Source organism: Cebidichthys violaceus, unplaced genomic scaffold (genome assembly GCF_023349555.1).
Source record: "Cebidichthys violaceus isolate CVI_PGR_0920_01 unplaced genomic scaffold, fCebVio1.0.p SCAF_20, whole genome shotgun sequence".
NCBI classification, from domain to species: Eukaryota; Metazoa; Chordata; class Actinopteri; order Perciformes; family Stichaeidae; genus Cebidichthys; species Cebidichthys violaceus.
In genome coordinates, this window is record NW_027176373.1 from 9062972 (window position 1) to 9079948 (window position 16977).

General features: G+C 39.4%; 2 protein-coding genes and 1 non-coding gene across 3 annotated transcripts; 1 reads left to right on the top strand and 2 right to left on the bottom strand.

Moving 5' to 3' along the window:
- Positions 1-169: 169 nt before the first annotated feature.
- On the bottom strand, positions 170-9387 carry LOC137876497 (solute carrier family 13 member 2-like). Its single transcript, XM_068716110.1, has 12 exons — positions 8986-9387; positions 6501-6629; positions 5705-5841; positions 5077-5333; positions 4824-5001; positions 4615-4737; positions 4002-4211; positions 3289-3389; positions 3005-3120; positions 2215-2376; positions 1996-2133; positions 170-1865 (listed from the first exon to the last, which is right to left on the bottom strand). The coding sequence occupies exons 1-12, from the start codon at positions 9085-9087 to the stop codon at positions 1734-1736; spliced, it is 1785 nt and encodes a 594-aa protein (XP_068572211.1). The 5' UTR covers positions 9088-9387; the 3' UTR covers positions 170-1733.
- Positions 9388-11520: 2133 nt separating this feature from the next.
- vtnb (vitronectin b) lies at positions 11521-15672 on the top strand. Its single transcript, XM_068716113.1, has 8 exons — positions 11521-11698; positions 12906-13022; positions 13162-13401; positions 13573-13712; positions 13993-14149; positions 14586-14744; positions 14832-15161; positions 15330-15672. Exons 1-8 carry the CDS (start codon positions 11635-11637, stop codon positions 15464-15466), a joined length of 1344 nt encoding a protein of 447 aa, XP_068572214.1. The 5' UTR covers positions 11521-11634; the 3' UTR covers positions 15467-15672.
- Positions 15673-16892: 1220 nt separating this feature from the next.
- Positions 16893-16966, bottom strand: trnat-agu (transfer RNA threonine (anticodon AGU)). The gene has a single exon. It is a non-coding gene; the product is annotated as a tRNA-Thr (tRNA).
- Positions 16967-16977: the final 11 nt, after the last annotated feature.

Genomic DNA, 16977 nt, shown 5'->3' on the forward strand with positions numbered 1-16977 from the left:
TTCATTTTTAGACACATTCCAGTAAGTTAAGACCTGAGTGTGTTGATCTCTTGTTATTTGAGGGAATATATCACACAGAGAATCAGTGTCTTGGGACACCTCTAAGTTGTAGTATGCACACTTGGCTTTCTCTCTGACTGTGCGGAGACACAACCTGACTCAAAAAGTGTCCCAATAGTTCTTTTATTTCAGCCTATCTGCATATACTCTTTGATTAGAATTTCTCAAATGTAGATTTTGGTTCATGTGTTTTTAGTGATTCTGCAGTAAAATCCAACCCGTCTGTTACAGCAAGTGCAAAAGCTGCAAATCATTTGCAAATACTAGATGAGTCAGGTATGTAAGGAAGTGCAGCCAATTTAGAGGAACTTACATTAATGCACCCGTTGTGTGTTCAGATCAACACAAGAAAAGGGCGGATTCAGATTGTCATTGGGACTTTGTTTTAGTCTGCACAAATTAAAGGAAATTAAGTTTTAAAAATAATTAATAAAAGATACAGACAAGAAGAGCTCAAATTGAACTCGGTTTGTTGATAAAACTGACTTGAATGTTATGTCAAAAAATTTAACAGATAAGTAGAGCAGATTTATTTTTGACTGATTGTGACTTCAATTATTTTAAACTGATGTTGATTTCTTGACCATTCAAATGTTGGTATGACTGAACAATAGGTAAAAATAAATAAATATTTACTGGATAACATTTTTACACTTGGGTTATTACCCATTTAACATACAACATGTCAATTAGTGAGTTTTGAAGTTGTTGTTTTTTTACCATAGGACAAAGCTAGGCTGGCTTGTTCCCCTGGTTTCCAGTCTTTATGCTAATCTAAGATAACCAGCTGCTAGCTTTATTTTTACATTTACCGAGTGATTATGAGAGTGACATTGGTCTTCTCTCTGCAAGGAAACAAATATGCATATTTCCCAAAATGTCAAACTATTCCTTTAATAGCTTTCAGCCGGATTAATCTAAGTAACGTATTTAGAAATTGAGATTATGTTCCTTGAAGGAAAACAAATAATCACAAAAGATAAGAAATGTAAAGTAAATATTTGTTCATAAAACAGTGCGACAAATACACTGATAAAAAAAAGTGCAACAATGAAACAAAGTATTTAACAACAAAAGACCACAGTAATAAGTTAAATCAACTCATGCAATTATTTCAGTTTCAGCTCATTTCCACATTGTTTGTAAACACCATCACTCAGAATAATCACAATTTAAATAACCACTCACACGCATCTATAAGTGATAAATAGATCAAAAAGATGACGTTCAGGGATTCAGGGAAGTGTGTACAAGGAAGTGACCTCAGTTTTTGTTTTGTTCTGTCACTGGAATGACACGAGGAAGTACTAAACGCATACAGGGGAGAATCCGTCTAATTATAGAGCTGATAGTCTGATATCGCTTCAAGCTTAACAGTTTTCTTTTGTTTTTTTACCAAGGTCTCGTTTTATATACTTACAGGTTTGTATGAGAGTGTGTGGTGCACCACTGCCAAGCGAAACTTTATCTAAATGGTCTTTAAACTTTATTTCCTTTACGACATTTACTGTAACCAACCTTTAATTTACTCTCCTTCTTTATAATTGCTTATTTAGTCATGAATATTTTGGACTGTTTTATAGAGAGTCATTTAAGGTTTGATGTTTTCAAGGGCTTTAAAAAACTACTCTGTGTCATTCCTGTTCTCCATGTCTCTCTCTCCGTCCTCCCCTTCAAGGTCCGCTGTTTGTAATGTTGACCCAATGAGGTATGGTGCCCAAGTCAAACATGGCATGTCCCCAGGTGTTGATGCCTAAATTAACGGTCAAAATCCCAATGACGTTCAACACAAAGCCGGTTTTCACCTGAACGAACAGAGAGTGACATTCTGATCAGTATACAGTATGAGTAGAGGTAAAAAAAACAGGGTATGTACAGGTCTTTAAATGTCTTTTTTTTGTAACATAGATTGTGTATTGTGAGTATGAATCTCACCATGTCCATGACTTTGAGTTTTCCAAAAGAAAAGGCAATAGCATTGGGTGGTGTGGCCACAGGCAGCATGAAGGCCAGAGAGGCAGCGATGGTGCAGGGAATCATCACGTACAGCGGGTGTATCTTAATAGCTATGGCCTATCAGAAACACACAGCAGAGTTAAATACATGGAGAAGCTGTGTGTTAACACCTGTGTGTGCACGTGGACACCTGCTTACCATTGAGGCCAGGATGGGCAGGAACAAGGTGGTGGTGGCTGTGTTGCTGGAGCATTCAGTGAACGTTGCCACCAGCATGCAGAGCAGCAACGAGATGGCGTAGGGAGGAATTTGCTGCAGAGGTGCCAAGCTATCTCCCAGCAACTTGGACAGACCTGACTCCTGTTAACAAAAGTTTTAAGCAGAAATGACGTGAAACACAGAGGTACAGGAACTCCTCACATTTGAAAAGCAGAAACCAGAACCGTTTTGACAAGATAAATAAATATAAATTAGCCTTCAGTCGTGGATGAGTCAACAAATCCTTTCAGCACATTAAAAAGGGAAATTAATTCTTAAAGGGATAGTTGGGATGTTTCAAAGTGGGGTTGTATGAGGTACTTATTCAGAGTCAGTGTGTTATCTACAGTAGATGGCGGTCGGCAGGTCCCCAGTCTGGCGAAGCAGACATGAGTACCATCACGGGATCAAAGTCACACAATGAAACTAACCAATCGAGGCAGCGGTAGACAAGCAACTTCCATGGTCTGTAAAGTAAAATCACTGTTTTTGTCAATGAAGTCTGGTTGGCTTTGAAGAGATCATATGGATATAACGGTTTCAATCCCCGTCAGGTGGGCCTTTCTTTTTGACAGCAATACATTGCTTTGCTTCCGTGCTGGTACTTCTGGTTGTTTCTCCAAACTAGGGGCATGCTTATCGCCATTTACTGTAGATAATGCACTGACTACGGATTACCTAACACAACCCCACTTCAAATAATCCGCACTATACCTCTCTGGGTGTTTACCTCACTGCCAGCAGCCAGAGCATAGCCTCCTCCCAGCAGCAGGATGATATGCCATGGCATTTGCTCGTGGACCACCTGCCAGGTCAGCAGAGTGGAGGGAGCGTTCACCGTCTCGCCTGTGAGACCCAGATGAAGTGTGAACATGACAAAGTAAATTAGTTTTAAAGAGCGATGTCATATCCGCTTGGTTATCATCATCCAGTGTTACAATGAGCTGAAATGTAGGTCACACGAACATCATGAAGGCATTGTATTATTAGGGATTAGTGGATTTAACATTTCACCTTCGGCATTGTTGCCGTAGCCTCCACGCTTGGGCATCTGGGAGGGGATGACGAAGAACAGCATCGACATTAAGATAGCGACGGTTCCATCAGACACAAACCTGAGGGACAAAATTATTCCGCATATTGTAGTTTGAATGTGTTGCTGCTATTTTTTCCGGCTCTGTTTCACTGTTGTCATAGTGCAAAACCCTGGAACTAAGAACAGAGATGCCTTCATGTGTAAATGATGTGTTTCACATCTTAATGTCATTTGTGTTGAAGAGATCAAGGGTTCATGGGTTTCTGCATACTTCGACGGAAAAATAGAGGACTAGAGTAAAAGGAAGTGAAAGAGAGAAGTTTAAAGGATAAATCTGAAAATATTCTACATGTTTGTAATTGTCAAACAAATGAAAAGACCAAAAGCAACAATGCATAACAGCCCATCTCTGAAAACTGTATGACCACCTAAGCTTGTCTTTGGCGCTCAGCCCCAAACCCATTTGTTCTATACTAAAGACATAACTCTTTACAAAAGAGTCACAAACACTTTAAAAAAGGGTTAATCACTTCATTAATCCGCTGGGTATTGTAGTTTTTAGTAATGTCACCAATTGCAATGGTGTGTCTCACTGATATGTTTTCAATAGTTTTCAGACAGTAATGGAGGAGTATGGCACAGAAGAATAATGTATATCAGAAAGAAAAGCGAAAGAAAGTGAAAGACTCACAGTCCCCCCTTATTGAAGAGCACTGTTGCCCAGCCGTCTATGAAGCCCGGCTCCCTGGTGAACCACAGGGCTACTAGCAGGACAAAGATGGTGAGCACTGCCCACTCAGCAAACGGCATGCGCTCCATCTTATTGCACTCCTGCTTCATCACCGCGTACGCCTCCTTATCTCTGTCGCTTTTTATGCCACAACCAAATGACTTTTTCATGCTGAGGAGAAAAGTACAAAGTTCAAATATGCAGCAGATTGGAAATCAAAGAAACGTTTGAGAATTTATAAGAAAGAAAAGAACCATTTTCCCCAAACTGTTGAAGAATACTGTTAGGTATGTTTTTGTTACTTTCTGGTATGAATTCAGCTTCCTCTCTAAAGGGTTAGTTCACCCAAAGCAATCATTTTGAGAAATAAATTGCAAAAAAAGGGTTTTAAAAGCACCTATCACCTTCAATACAATGGAGGTAATTTCACTGTGTGCAATGTGCTGATTACTCAGGGTACTCCACAAACCTTGAACTATTAAGAAATAAATATCACATGATGGAAGTGGGACCATATTTTTAAATTTGGGGTTTAGTAATCATTTAAACATACTGACTATGGCTGACGTCTTACTTGAAGCCCAGGAACACAAACTGAAGCCAGAGAAAGGTCAACACCAGCATAAGCACCGCGTTGGGAAAAGCGAAGCCAAACCAGCTGGCAAAGTTGATGACATCATCATTCCCAGGGAAGAGCCTTTACAAAAGATGAGAAAGACGGAGAGATGAGAGGAGAGCACAAACAACTGGAATAATATTCTCCTGTGTTTGGTAATGCCTTACTTGTCGATTTGACCCTTCAGGATGATGTTAGGAGTCGTGCCCGTGAGTGTGGCCGTGCCTCCGATGCTGGCAGAGTAACACACACACAGACTCATCCCTTTGGTCAGGAGCTGATACTTCATCTCCATCGCTTTTCTCTTGGACTCCTGCAGTGACTCTGGCCTACACTCATCTTCATCTGGAGCCCAAGGCATTCAGTAAGTTAAAGTTATCGCAAAGGTTGTTGTCATCTATAGCAGACTTTGTTACTTACACTCTTCGTCCTCCAGCTGAACCTTGGTGTCTGGCTGTTTCTCCTCCATCTTTTCCTCTTTAGTTTGTGTGATCTCCAGCTCAAACGCGTGGTTGTCCTCGGCTGCAGCCTGGAAATCTCTCTCGTCCGCCCGAGCCTCTGTGGCCTTCAGCTGCTGCAGCACGGCCTGGGCTATGGGCAACATCATGGCCGTGGTGGCCGAGTTGCTGATCCACATAGACAGGAAGAATGAGACGATCATGAAGCCCAACATTAACCTGTGTGAGAGGGTGGTGACGGTTAGTGAATACAAGGACAGGGATCACGAGTAGTGGTGGTGATTAGATCTGTGGTGTTTTTTATGTTTTTGTAGCGTGTTTCTGTAATTGAGTGCGTCTTGTCAAATGGATGAAGCTGAGGTCTTTGATTTATTTTTGTGTATGTGCATCTATCATCCCGAGAGACACATTATATCATAAGAACTGCTGAATGGAGGATTTGTGTAATCAATCGTTTCTGACATTTCTGACATCTGAAAACATGAGCAATACTAAAAAGTTCCGTGGAGGCACTGTTGACCCTCCGGTCACATCTTTATTTTCACTGTCTGCTGTAGTGTACACAGGTGAGCCGTATCACATTTCCTTACCGGGCCGGACGAACGCCAACCAGCAGCAGAACTCGGAGAGCGATGCGCTTATGAAGGCTCCAGTGCTCCACTGCGATGGCCACCAACAGGCCACCAATGAACAGCATGTTAGAGTCTTTCAGATACTCAATACTGACCTGAAACACATCACACAGACACTAACTTCAGCAGAAGAATCAAAAATCCAAACATGTGCAAAATAAACTTTGCAGTCTTTGAACTAATGCAATGACCTGTGAACATGCTGCCCTATACATAATGTATCGTCCAATTTTGTTTTATGAGCAATAAAAGTAAAACACTGAATCAACAGATTGGACTGTGTCTATACAATATGTCATGAGACTGAAGGTCGGATCGACATTTTCAGTATGACAGTGTTTCATCAATTAAGACAAAGCCAATTTCCAGCTCTATCTGATTCTGACCTCTGACCTTTTGCAAGCCAAGGAAAGACAAATATGAGGTTGTAGTAAGGTGAAATCTCAAAGATGTGTAGCTTAATATAATCACTTGATCAAGAGGTAAGAGGAGGAAAGAAGTGAGGATGACTGCATAGCAAGTCAGCTGCATTTAACTTAAGTTGGTCTCATCCCTTTTCTGATTGTTTGTTCAAATTATAAAACTTTGCTCCGTGTGCTGTCAATGACGACAGAAGAACAAAACCATAGAAACCTACCAAAATATCAGAGAACCTTCTATTGAGAAGCAGTAGTATTTCTACAGTTATTGGTAAAAAAACATATAAGCTGGCGCATAATGAAGCATAAAACTGTAGTTTAAATAAGTACTGTACGTCTCCAGCCTTCATGATGCCCATCATGGGGAAGAGGATGACTGGCAGCAGGGCAGTCACAGCCAGAGGCATACACTCTGTACACCAGTACAGAGCCATGAGGATGATAGCATAACCACATCTGGCTTCCTGTAAACACACACACACACACACACACACACTCGGGTCGGATGTAATTGGCAGTGAAGAAGAAGTGTTCAGGCCAAATTGTCTTCATGAGAAGTGACAAACATCACGTCTTTAGAGCAGCATTATATCATTGTACATCTGAAATATGCTATATTCAATATGAGATATTCAAAGTAGAGATTCAGATGTTTGGCACAAATATCACACACACACACACACATAAACAGAGACAGACACACTTTACAGTGAAGTTCTTGCAGTACGTCAGCTTTCTTGTCCTTTGTCCTCTCTTTTAAAGGCAATAAGACACATGGAGATAACAGCAACCCTTGATCATAAAACAAACAGTTTGATGTGGTCTTGTCTCACTAGATAACTGTTTATGGGTTCTCAGTTCACAAACACTGTTTAATTTACCCGACACAAAAGTTTCCTCTCCCCACGAGAGCTCGCTCAGCTCCACACTTTGAGTGAAAGCAGCAATCACAAAATGTGTAAAATATGTTAATTGTAATATCTATTTACAGTACACTGTATGAAATGATAGCCCACTAAGTCACTGCTCCCAAACAAGAAAAAGAGTCCGGCAGATAAACCCCTCATGAAACGACAACTTGTCATTGTCACACTTTGTTTTTTTGTAAAGATTAAACAAACAAAATATGACAGTGGTGCTGGTCAGTGTTTTTTTGTTTGTTTTTGTACTTCGGGTAGAATCTGGATAGCTGTTTCCCTCTGTTTCCAGTCTATATGCTAAACTAAGCTAAGAACTACTGGCTCTAGCTATATATTTAAGGGACAAAGACTTCCTTTTGCATGCTCTGCTCATTGTTTACAGTGAGATAACCAACTTGAGATGCAAGACTGGAAATAGAGTGCAGAGACATTGTGTATCACCAAATTGTTTCACAAATAGCAAGTTTACAAGCTAATTTTAAACAATTAAAAAGCTAAACCATCGTCAAACAATAATCTGTGGGTTCCCAGATTGCATTTCGGCCAATGCGTTCTGCCTCTTTTGCTCTTCACATCAACTGTTTACCTCCATTCAACCAAAGTCTGCTGGAAAGAGATTAGTCAAAACTACTCCGACTACAAACGGAAACCAGAATGCTTCTGATAACAACTCTGCATATGACTGCAGAATCTGTTTATAGAGATTGTGAGTGGTATACATTTTCAATTATTTCTTTAATTATTGTTATTATAGCAGTGACAATAATGTAATATTGTTTCCATAGTTTAACATGTTCTGCAGTGAAAAAAGCCGAGATGCATCACTACATCAATAACTTTGCATGCAATGTATTATTTGTCCATTTAAAAATCTAGCATGCAGCCATCTTTATGTGTCTTTATTGGCACCTAAAGGCTCTTTATTGTCCAATGTGGTTAAAAATTGGTTTAAGATTAACTGCACACTCACCTCACCTTCGTCCAGTAAGTCATTAAATAACGACAAGCAAATCGACATGCTGATGAGGTTACATGGGTCACCAGGTTTATAAGATGACTGTGTTTCTACGGAATGTTAGGAAGTGATATACAATGGTCAAACACAAGCTACAGAACAAGTCACTTGCATTCATGTATTGTACATTATAGCTGGATTTATGTTATCAATATTATCAGTTTGATGGTTTATGTTTTCCTTTACAGACAGAAAATCCTGTGGGACGTCACTCATTTCTAAAAGTGGGACGTAAAGTGTCTGATTTCCTTTTAATTTGTGGTTTTAAGTTATTATTTAAAGCCATAATGTGTTAATATGCGATTGATGCATTTTTTTAAAATAATTGTGATGGCATACATTTGTATTCGTAAAAAGATTGTCTCCAGTGTGGCGTTTACTTGATTTTGCCGACTGAGCTCCTGACACATGCATTGTAGTGTGTCCTGAAATGTTTAGAGACAGATTAGTTGCAACTATAAAACAACCTCAAAATGCATACCAATATAAAATAACTATGTAGGAGGCAATTGTCAGATTAATCAACAGGTTGGTGGCTACTCAAAGGATATTAAATCTCCAGGACAAATATTTGATGTGCATGTGAAACAACATGTGCACATCTGTTGCAATCATCTCCAGGTGTTAATAACGTGGACAATATTAGCCAAGCATAATTAACAAGTATTTTTTTTCCATGATGTACCTCTCTGGTATGTTCAGTGCATTCAAGAAGTACAAAAGTAGAAAAAAAGGGGCACAGATAGGCATCAAACAGTCGAACCCATTACAACTGTTGTTTAAGACTGTTGTTTTTAACACCTGTAATGTTCTTTCAGTCAAGACAAACACAGATAAAAACACCCAGTATATTTAGTCAAGTTATCTCCATGCACACACACTCACCGATGTAGGGATGATGAGTGGCAGGGGAAGTAGTGCGAGCGGAGTGACAACGATGATGATGTAGTTTCTGTGGTACCACAGCCACTTCAGCCAACTAGCCATGATTCTCCTGGCAAAAGTGACAAAAAGCCGCCAGGAGGAGAAAAACTATCCACAGTGCAACTCAGAAGGGACAGCTGATCAAAACGAACAAAGACTAAATCTACCTACAACCATAAAGTACAAGTGAAGAAACAGATGTGCTCCACCGAGAACCACTGAGGTAATGAGACTAATAAGTTATAAGTTATAAAAAACGTTATATCTCTAGTTGCAAATTAAACATTAACTCAACACCAAAAAGATCGCAATCCTTGGCAGAGAGGGAAATGGAGCTATTGGGAAAGAGAGGAAGGTGATAGTAAAGGTAGAGAGAGGTGGGGGGATTGACATGAGGACAAAGATAGCCAAATGACAGGTTTATCAACTGAAGGAAAGCAGTCTGTCAGGTGTAGCAAAGGTCAGGTGCTGCGCACGGCCAGCTGGGCTGTAGGAAAGGAAAAGCCTATGAGCGTGTAATCACTTAGCCACTGTGTTTTCAGAGTCAGAGGACAGAAGTGATTTAATGTCTGACATGTGTTGGCCTAAGTTAGAGTCAGACTGAGAAATAAAACATTTTTCCTCAAATGAAAAGTTTAATTTATAATCAATAAGCCGCCTTTTTTCCATTCAATACACTCAATGGTTTTGCTACTGCAGCCATACTTCTCTGGTATAACTGCTCGCTTATGGTGACTAAAATGTTAGCAAAATACATCGCTGTCCAACTGACATTACTGAGTCATTAATGTGCATTAATATGAAAACATAAGTAATATACTGTATATATTTGCTACTTTGTGATTTGAATTATTAGTAAATATATAAGTTATCAGGAATGCCGTTATGCTAATCTGACAGAGATCATTACATACTGCGTTAAGCTGTATGTAACAGCTGTGATACCTAATATTTAATTGATGATGCTTTAAAATGATGGCTCCAAGGCAAGGATGTTTCATTTGTTAAATGCATGTTGCCTCGACTCCTCTCTCCTCAAGTTTCCTCCTTGCCTCCTCCGCTCACGTCTCCTGTGGGCAGGACTAAGACGCAAGCAAGGAGGCAAGCAGAGGAATTAAGGATGTACAAACTGGAAAGTGAGAAAGACCCAAGGAGAGTGAAATAAAAAGTAATCAAAAAACTCAAGTCAATTTAGAGTTGTTTTCAGCATTGTTTGTCTTAGATGGAGATGAAGGTTTCTTTCAGAAATCACAGAAATAACTCAGATATCATCACAGTACTAACCAAAAATAGGTACTCATACAAGTGTGTAAACCAATAAAGAGCAATGTGAGAACAACCAACTATTTTTAAACAGGGCTCGCATCAGATGCTGAGGTTAAGCTATATAAACAATCTGGACAACACCACATCGCTCTTCAATAAATAGATCTGAACAATAATTATAATTAGAATAAAAAATATAAGAACCTCAACTCTGTGGATTAAAACACTCTTCAAGACATTTCTATGATTTTCAGTGTGTGTTCCTTTAACTGATCTTTTAAAATGTTATGTCTTATTAGTTGACAACTATTAAAGATACAGCAGCAAACCAAACATCGATATACTCACTAACTGATTGAGAAAGCAAAGTCTAACAACCCAAAAATCAAATTTAACCAGTTTTTACTTACTCTCTGTTTGGTACAACTGGTACTACAGAAAAAAAATAGATACAAACACTCTTCTGTTCTTTCACTCTTTGACTGAGTCTTTTAGCTTCTATGGAAAAATCAAGATATTTTAATCTTTAACAGAGTGATGAGGAAGTTATATCATCACTTTAATCAGTCGGCCTGGTGGTGACTTACTGATTTCGGCCTCTTAGTCTCTCCATGGTGCTGAATCTGATCATGAATTTCTGTGAGACAATCTCCTGTTGGTCAAATGAAAAGGAAAAAGTATACTGCTTTTTTAAAAAATACGTTAAATTTGTGTTGTTTGAACTCTTTTTAGTTATCAGGGCTTCATTTAGAGGAAGGCATTGTGTTTTTGTGTCTTTCAGGTTGTTTTTTACACCACAGATCAATAAGAGGAAAATGACTGCCCTGGTTACACAATGTTTGAGCTCAGATAGCCTCTCCCTCATTCGACCAGAAGTCACATAATACCGTATTTATCGACTTCATGAGACAATAGCACACTTCTGTAGTGTCCAGTCTGGTTGGTAATTTTGCATTTAAACTATTTTCCTTAATAAATTAATAACTTGCTGAAGTTGGGTGTTACATTTGCCACACAACTGAAAAGTCAATGGGTATATTCTGAGCCTAATAGTGATCATGTTCATGTTTGGGGGATGTTCTTGGACAAACAGGACAGAGATCAGCTGGCACAGTTTAATGATTGTCACAGCTGAGTGTTGACCAATCAGGATGGCAGATGCCTGGGGGTCAACGGCTTCTGAAAAATATCTATTGATCATCTGCACACAATGCTGCACCCTGAATTGGGGCACTCAAACTCATCTGAGTTCACTGATGTAAACAAGCACACAGTTGTGTTCTGAATTAAGATTCCACATTTTTGGTTTGTTGGTCAGAAGTGTCATACTTTCTGTGAGTAGACATGAAGCCAGCAGTGGCTCTGCTGGGCCTTGTCCTTCTGCTGGACACCACCTTTTCTGCAGAAGGTAGGTCTTCCAGTTTGTCTTTTCTATTTTAACTATGAAGCTAAATAAAATATTACACCGGCAAACTAAATATTAAAAGTAAAAGAATGACCAGAGACTAGCATTATGTTTGTGTATGTACATTTTATAGGAGTGAATTGTTTGACATTTAAATTATATAAATATAAATTATTATTATCATTGTATTAGTAACTCGTAAGTATTGTAAAATGTATTACCATTTCAGTAATTAATCACATATTTCCCCTATATTTACTATAGTGTCTGATAAGAAAACAATGTGAAGTTATATGTTTTACTTATTCATAGTGAAAAATTAAAAGTTTAAAGTGTTTTTTAATACACTTTTTTTTGCAGTATGTGTTCATTCAGTATAGTATTACTTGCACGTCTTTAAATGCAGCTGTGTGTGCTGTAGCAACACAAAATATATTTACATTTCATGCTGCTTTATACTTTTACTCCACCAAATTTCAGAGGGAAGCATTTTATTCTTTTTACTCAACTACATATATTTGACAGCTGTAGTCCTACATACTACTTACCTTTCAGATCAGAATTTTTCAATGAAGAAAATATGATAAATATATTAAATATGAAACAATAAGAAAGACAAACATACATCCCAGTGTCTGATAGGATGAGTGCTGCTTCAAAGAAATATCTAAAAGAATTAAGACAGATACGCACACAGCTCACGTTAGAGAGGGATTTTATTTACTGTACAACATTTTGAGCACCAAGGTCTTCTGAGGAGGAGCCTGGTGCTTAAAACACATGAAATAAAACACATTTTGAAAGATTAAATCTCAAATAATCCAATATTTAAAAAAGCAAAGATTTGAGAAAAGTGTGTGGCAAACCTTCAGGACTTTTGACCTAGTGGAGGCGTCCGACCCGGAGGTTGGGAACCACTAGTCTCAAATACCTGTTCTCTGTAAATAAAGTAGATAAAACAAGCTCGACCTGCTACATCAGTAAAATGCTACTTACAGTAAACAACACATTGATGAATTAGTGCAGTATATAATAATATATCAGTCAAATGGGCCTTTTTTCTGTAGAGTAAATACTTGTAATGGAGTATTTTGCACTGCTATCAATGTACTTTTAAGTAAAGGAGTACTTCCTCCACCACTGTCTGTCCAAGTCTGAATATATTAATACATGTCATGTAATTTGAAACAAACAAACTGTATTTCCTCAGAGTCCTGTGTGGGTCGCTGTGGCTCCTTCGACCTGCAGACAAAATGCCAGTGTGACTCCATGTGTGTGTACTACGGGAGCTGCTGCGGGGACTTTGATACCATCTGCCCAAAAAAAAGTCAGTAGGATATTACCATTTCACGGAATAAACAGTTTTTATTTTTATTTTAATGAATAAAGTTTCTTGTTTTTGTAAATTAATAAATTTTTACAGAAACACCTTCATGTGACACAACATTCGTCTGTTCTGCCCTCAGCTGCTCGTGGCGATACCTTTGAGGAAACAAATGACGTAACAGAAGCAGTGACGACTGTCACAGAGGGAACAACTCTCCCACCAACTCTCAACACAGTTGCAGCAACCATAACTGCCTCTCCCCCACCCATCACCACACAAGGGCCTGCACCATCTGTAGAGCCTGACGCAGCGGCCTGCAGTGGTCGACCTTTTGATGCTTTTCTGCAGCTGAAGAATGGCTCGATATATGCTTTTAGAGGTAAACCTTGATGTCCACAAGGAGTTCTGTCTACAGTATGTCTCTCAAATCTGGACATCAGTACCCTTGACTGGACAAACCTGTGCAGCTGTACATTTTATTTGTTTTTTTTCAAATTTTCAGTGTTGATACTTTGTGGATTTTTGATCCAAAGCCTGCTTTTCCTCCTAGGTGAATATTTCTTTGAGTTGGATGAGACGTCCATACTTCCCGGCTACCCAAAACTGATCCAGGATGTGTGGGGGATCTCTGGTCCCGTAGACGCAGCATTCACACGCATCAACTGCCAGGGAAAATCCTACATCTTTAAGGTAGAAACTTCTACCTCTCTAGAGTCTGCAAACAGTGGGTCTTTATATTAAACTGGAGGTGTATTCTGACAACTCTTTACATTGGAAACCCAAATCAATAATATAACAATGTTTCAGTTCTCAAATCTTCATCAGGTAAAATACATGGTGCTCACTAAGCCAACCATAACATTTTTGAATGTATTATTTTACCATTCATAATAGACGTGCATTTTCTCCTGAGCAATATGTGGTAGCATCACACCTTATTGCTTTGTGCATTGTCTTTACTCTCCCTCAGGGGAAACAGTACTGGAGGTTTGATGGTGATGTTCTGGATGAGGACTATCCTCGGGACATTTCAGTCGGCTTTGATGGCATACCAGATGGCGTTGATGCCTCTTTCGCCATACCAGCACCAAGTCACCATGGCAAAGAGAAAGCCTACTTTTTCAAAGGTAACTTTGTAAGGATGTGTGATATTTTTCAGTATTCAAAAGCTCCTTGAGTTTAGACTGTGATGGGTTTTGATCATATGACATAATCACTGAATGGTACTTCAATATATTGCGATGCTTATACTTAAGTAAACATTTAAATGCAGGACTTGTACTTGTAATAGAGTATTGCTACACTATTGCTACTTTTACTTCAGCAAACTGAGTACTTCAGGAAATCTCTGCTCGAAAGTGAAAGTAGGCTACCTCGTCTCATCATTTCGTACAGGGGAAAGCTTAGTAACTATGAGGACACCCAAAACTTTTTGGCGTGGACAATAGATGTAACCATGGCAGGACCCTGAAACTTCAGCAGCTAAATGGACTTCAGGCATCACGTTTATTATTTTGTGTTTCCTATTGTGACAAGTCAAAATGAGTTTGTTTCTTTCTTCAGGGGACAAATATTACCAGTATGAGTTCAAGCACCAGCCTTCCCATGAGGAGTGCGTCCAAATGAGCAGGACCTCCCCCTCTGTGCTGTTCACACGATACACGGACCTCTTCTGCGATCAGACATGGGAGGATTTCTTCACGGAGCTCTTTGGAAGCTCCTGTAAGGCCTCAGCTGTCTTTGTGTGTTTCATTGTGTCTTACAAGTGTGTTTGTTTCTAATCATCTGCCACTTTTCACCCTTACTCAGCCAGCAGTCACCAAACAGGCCCTCGCTTCACCAGTAGGGACTGGCAGGGCATCAGGCCTCCGGTAGATGCTGCCATGGTGGGACGAGTCTACCTCAGCCCCAAACCCACGCCATCTTCTCCTCCACCAGCGAGGAGGCGCAGCAGTCGGAGGAGGAAGCCCAGCAAGAAGCGGGCACAGCGAAGAAGGCAGACACGCCACACATTGCTCGATGATTTGTGGGGTTATGATGATTGGTTTGACTACAGCGACTACAGCGACATCTTTGATGAGCCCCCCGCGCAGGAGTCCAAAAGCACCCCCGTACAAAATGTGTATTTTTTCAAGAAAGGTATGAATACATGGAGTTATTTTTTTTATCCCATAGTCGGGCTTGGCTGTGTTTCAACACAATAGAAAATTCTAGTGAAAACGACAACAGGAATGACAAAGATTATCTTTGAGATTCCTCCATTAACACTGTTTGGATTGTGTGTTTCTTATCTTTTTATGATGGCAGATAAATACTACAGAGTGGATCTGCAGACAAAAATTGTGGACTCTGCCAACCCTCCTTACCCACGATCCATTGCGAAATACTGGCTGGGCTGCAAGCGTGAAGCGACACCTGATGCATCAAGGGCAGAGAAGAGATAGGCCGACTGACTAGAGAAATTCACTCTGTTTTAAACGCACCTCTTAGTGAGAAGCCTTAACGTAATTACAAAATTAGCTTATAATAGCTTCTGTTATTTGTTGTTGTTTGCATTTTATTCATGATAAATACCCCCTCTGATGTCCCCTTTATATTAAGGTGGATAGGCTCAAATTCAGCATGATTTAATAAACTTGAGATTTCAGTACTGTGAGTGCCTTAATAATCTTCTTGTCCAAATGGTGTAGTCAACACACACAAAGACACACACACACACACACACACACACACACACACACACACACACACACACATACACACACACACACTTAATGCATGCCCTGTCTAGCTATTACATGCCCAACCTGACCCTACCTGTTACCTGAACGTAAAAATAAAATCCCTTCAATAATAATTGGTATAGAATGTGTCCTCACAAAAGATTCATATTTGTTTTTACAAATGGTCACATTGGTATAAGTAATAATTCTCTGCCACAAAACTGCACACGTACACACTGATTTCAGTTGGTCTAGATATTGTAACAGAGCCTGTTATTTCTACATCCCTACAAGAATAACAGATTAGTGCACGCTCTCCAGCACACAGTTGCTCTCTTGAAAGAGGTGCACCCTCTGCTGGACAAAAGTGAATACATTTAATATGTATGTGTAGACCTATGTCATTTTACATCTGTCATCCTATGTAATTCATTCATAACACTTTTTGTAACACTGTGTTCTTTTTGCATTCATACAACCCTGATGCACTTATCCTGCCTAAATACAAGCCACAATATACTCAGTTTTACATTTAGACAGTCACTGTTTAGCCTGTTGATTCAGTGACAATATACTGTAGCCTGCCGTATATCCTAAAATCTCAAGTTCTGTTTTTCCCTATTGAACCTGCTAATATAGTGTACATGAATGCTAGAATTGTTAATGAGATTATCTTGACTCCAACAGATCCTTCATTGCTCAACGAAAACATGAGTTGTAACACGTTTGCAAGTGTGTTACCTCGTACTGTGGAAAACGACTTCTGATTGAATGAGAGCGGTAAATCACGTTCTCGAAACCAAACGTAAAGTGTCGAAAAAAGACGCTCTCGTGACTGCAACATGGATAACCATAGATCACCGTTCATAAAACTGCTTGTGAGTAGCATTGCGACTACTTTCTTCACCATGTAAAGACCAAACATCATAACCATAGTGTACTACAAAAACTACGTTTAACATTACAGTGTATGTTAGTTTATAAACACCTGAAAATCACGGAGAAATGGCTTCCGGTTTTCAGAGTCAAAGATGTTGCCTTTATCTTACTACCACAATATAAAAGCAGCTGCAGTTTACGCAAACATTTCTATGGCATCTTTTTGACGACTGTGTTGAATACTGTGTCATTTGAATCGGTAACAAAAAGGCCCCGCTGGGATTCGAACCCAGGATCTCCTGTTTACTAGACAGGCGCTTTAACCATCTAAGCCACGGCGCCACGTGATTTCC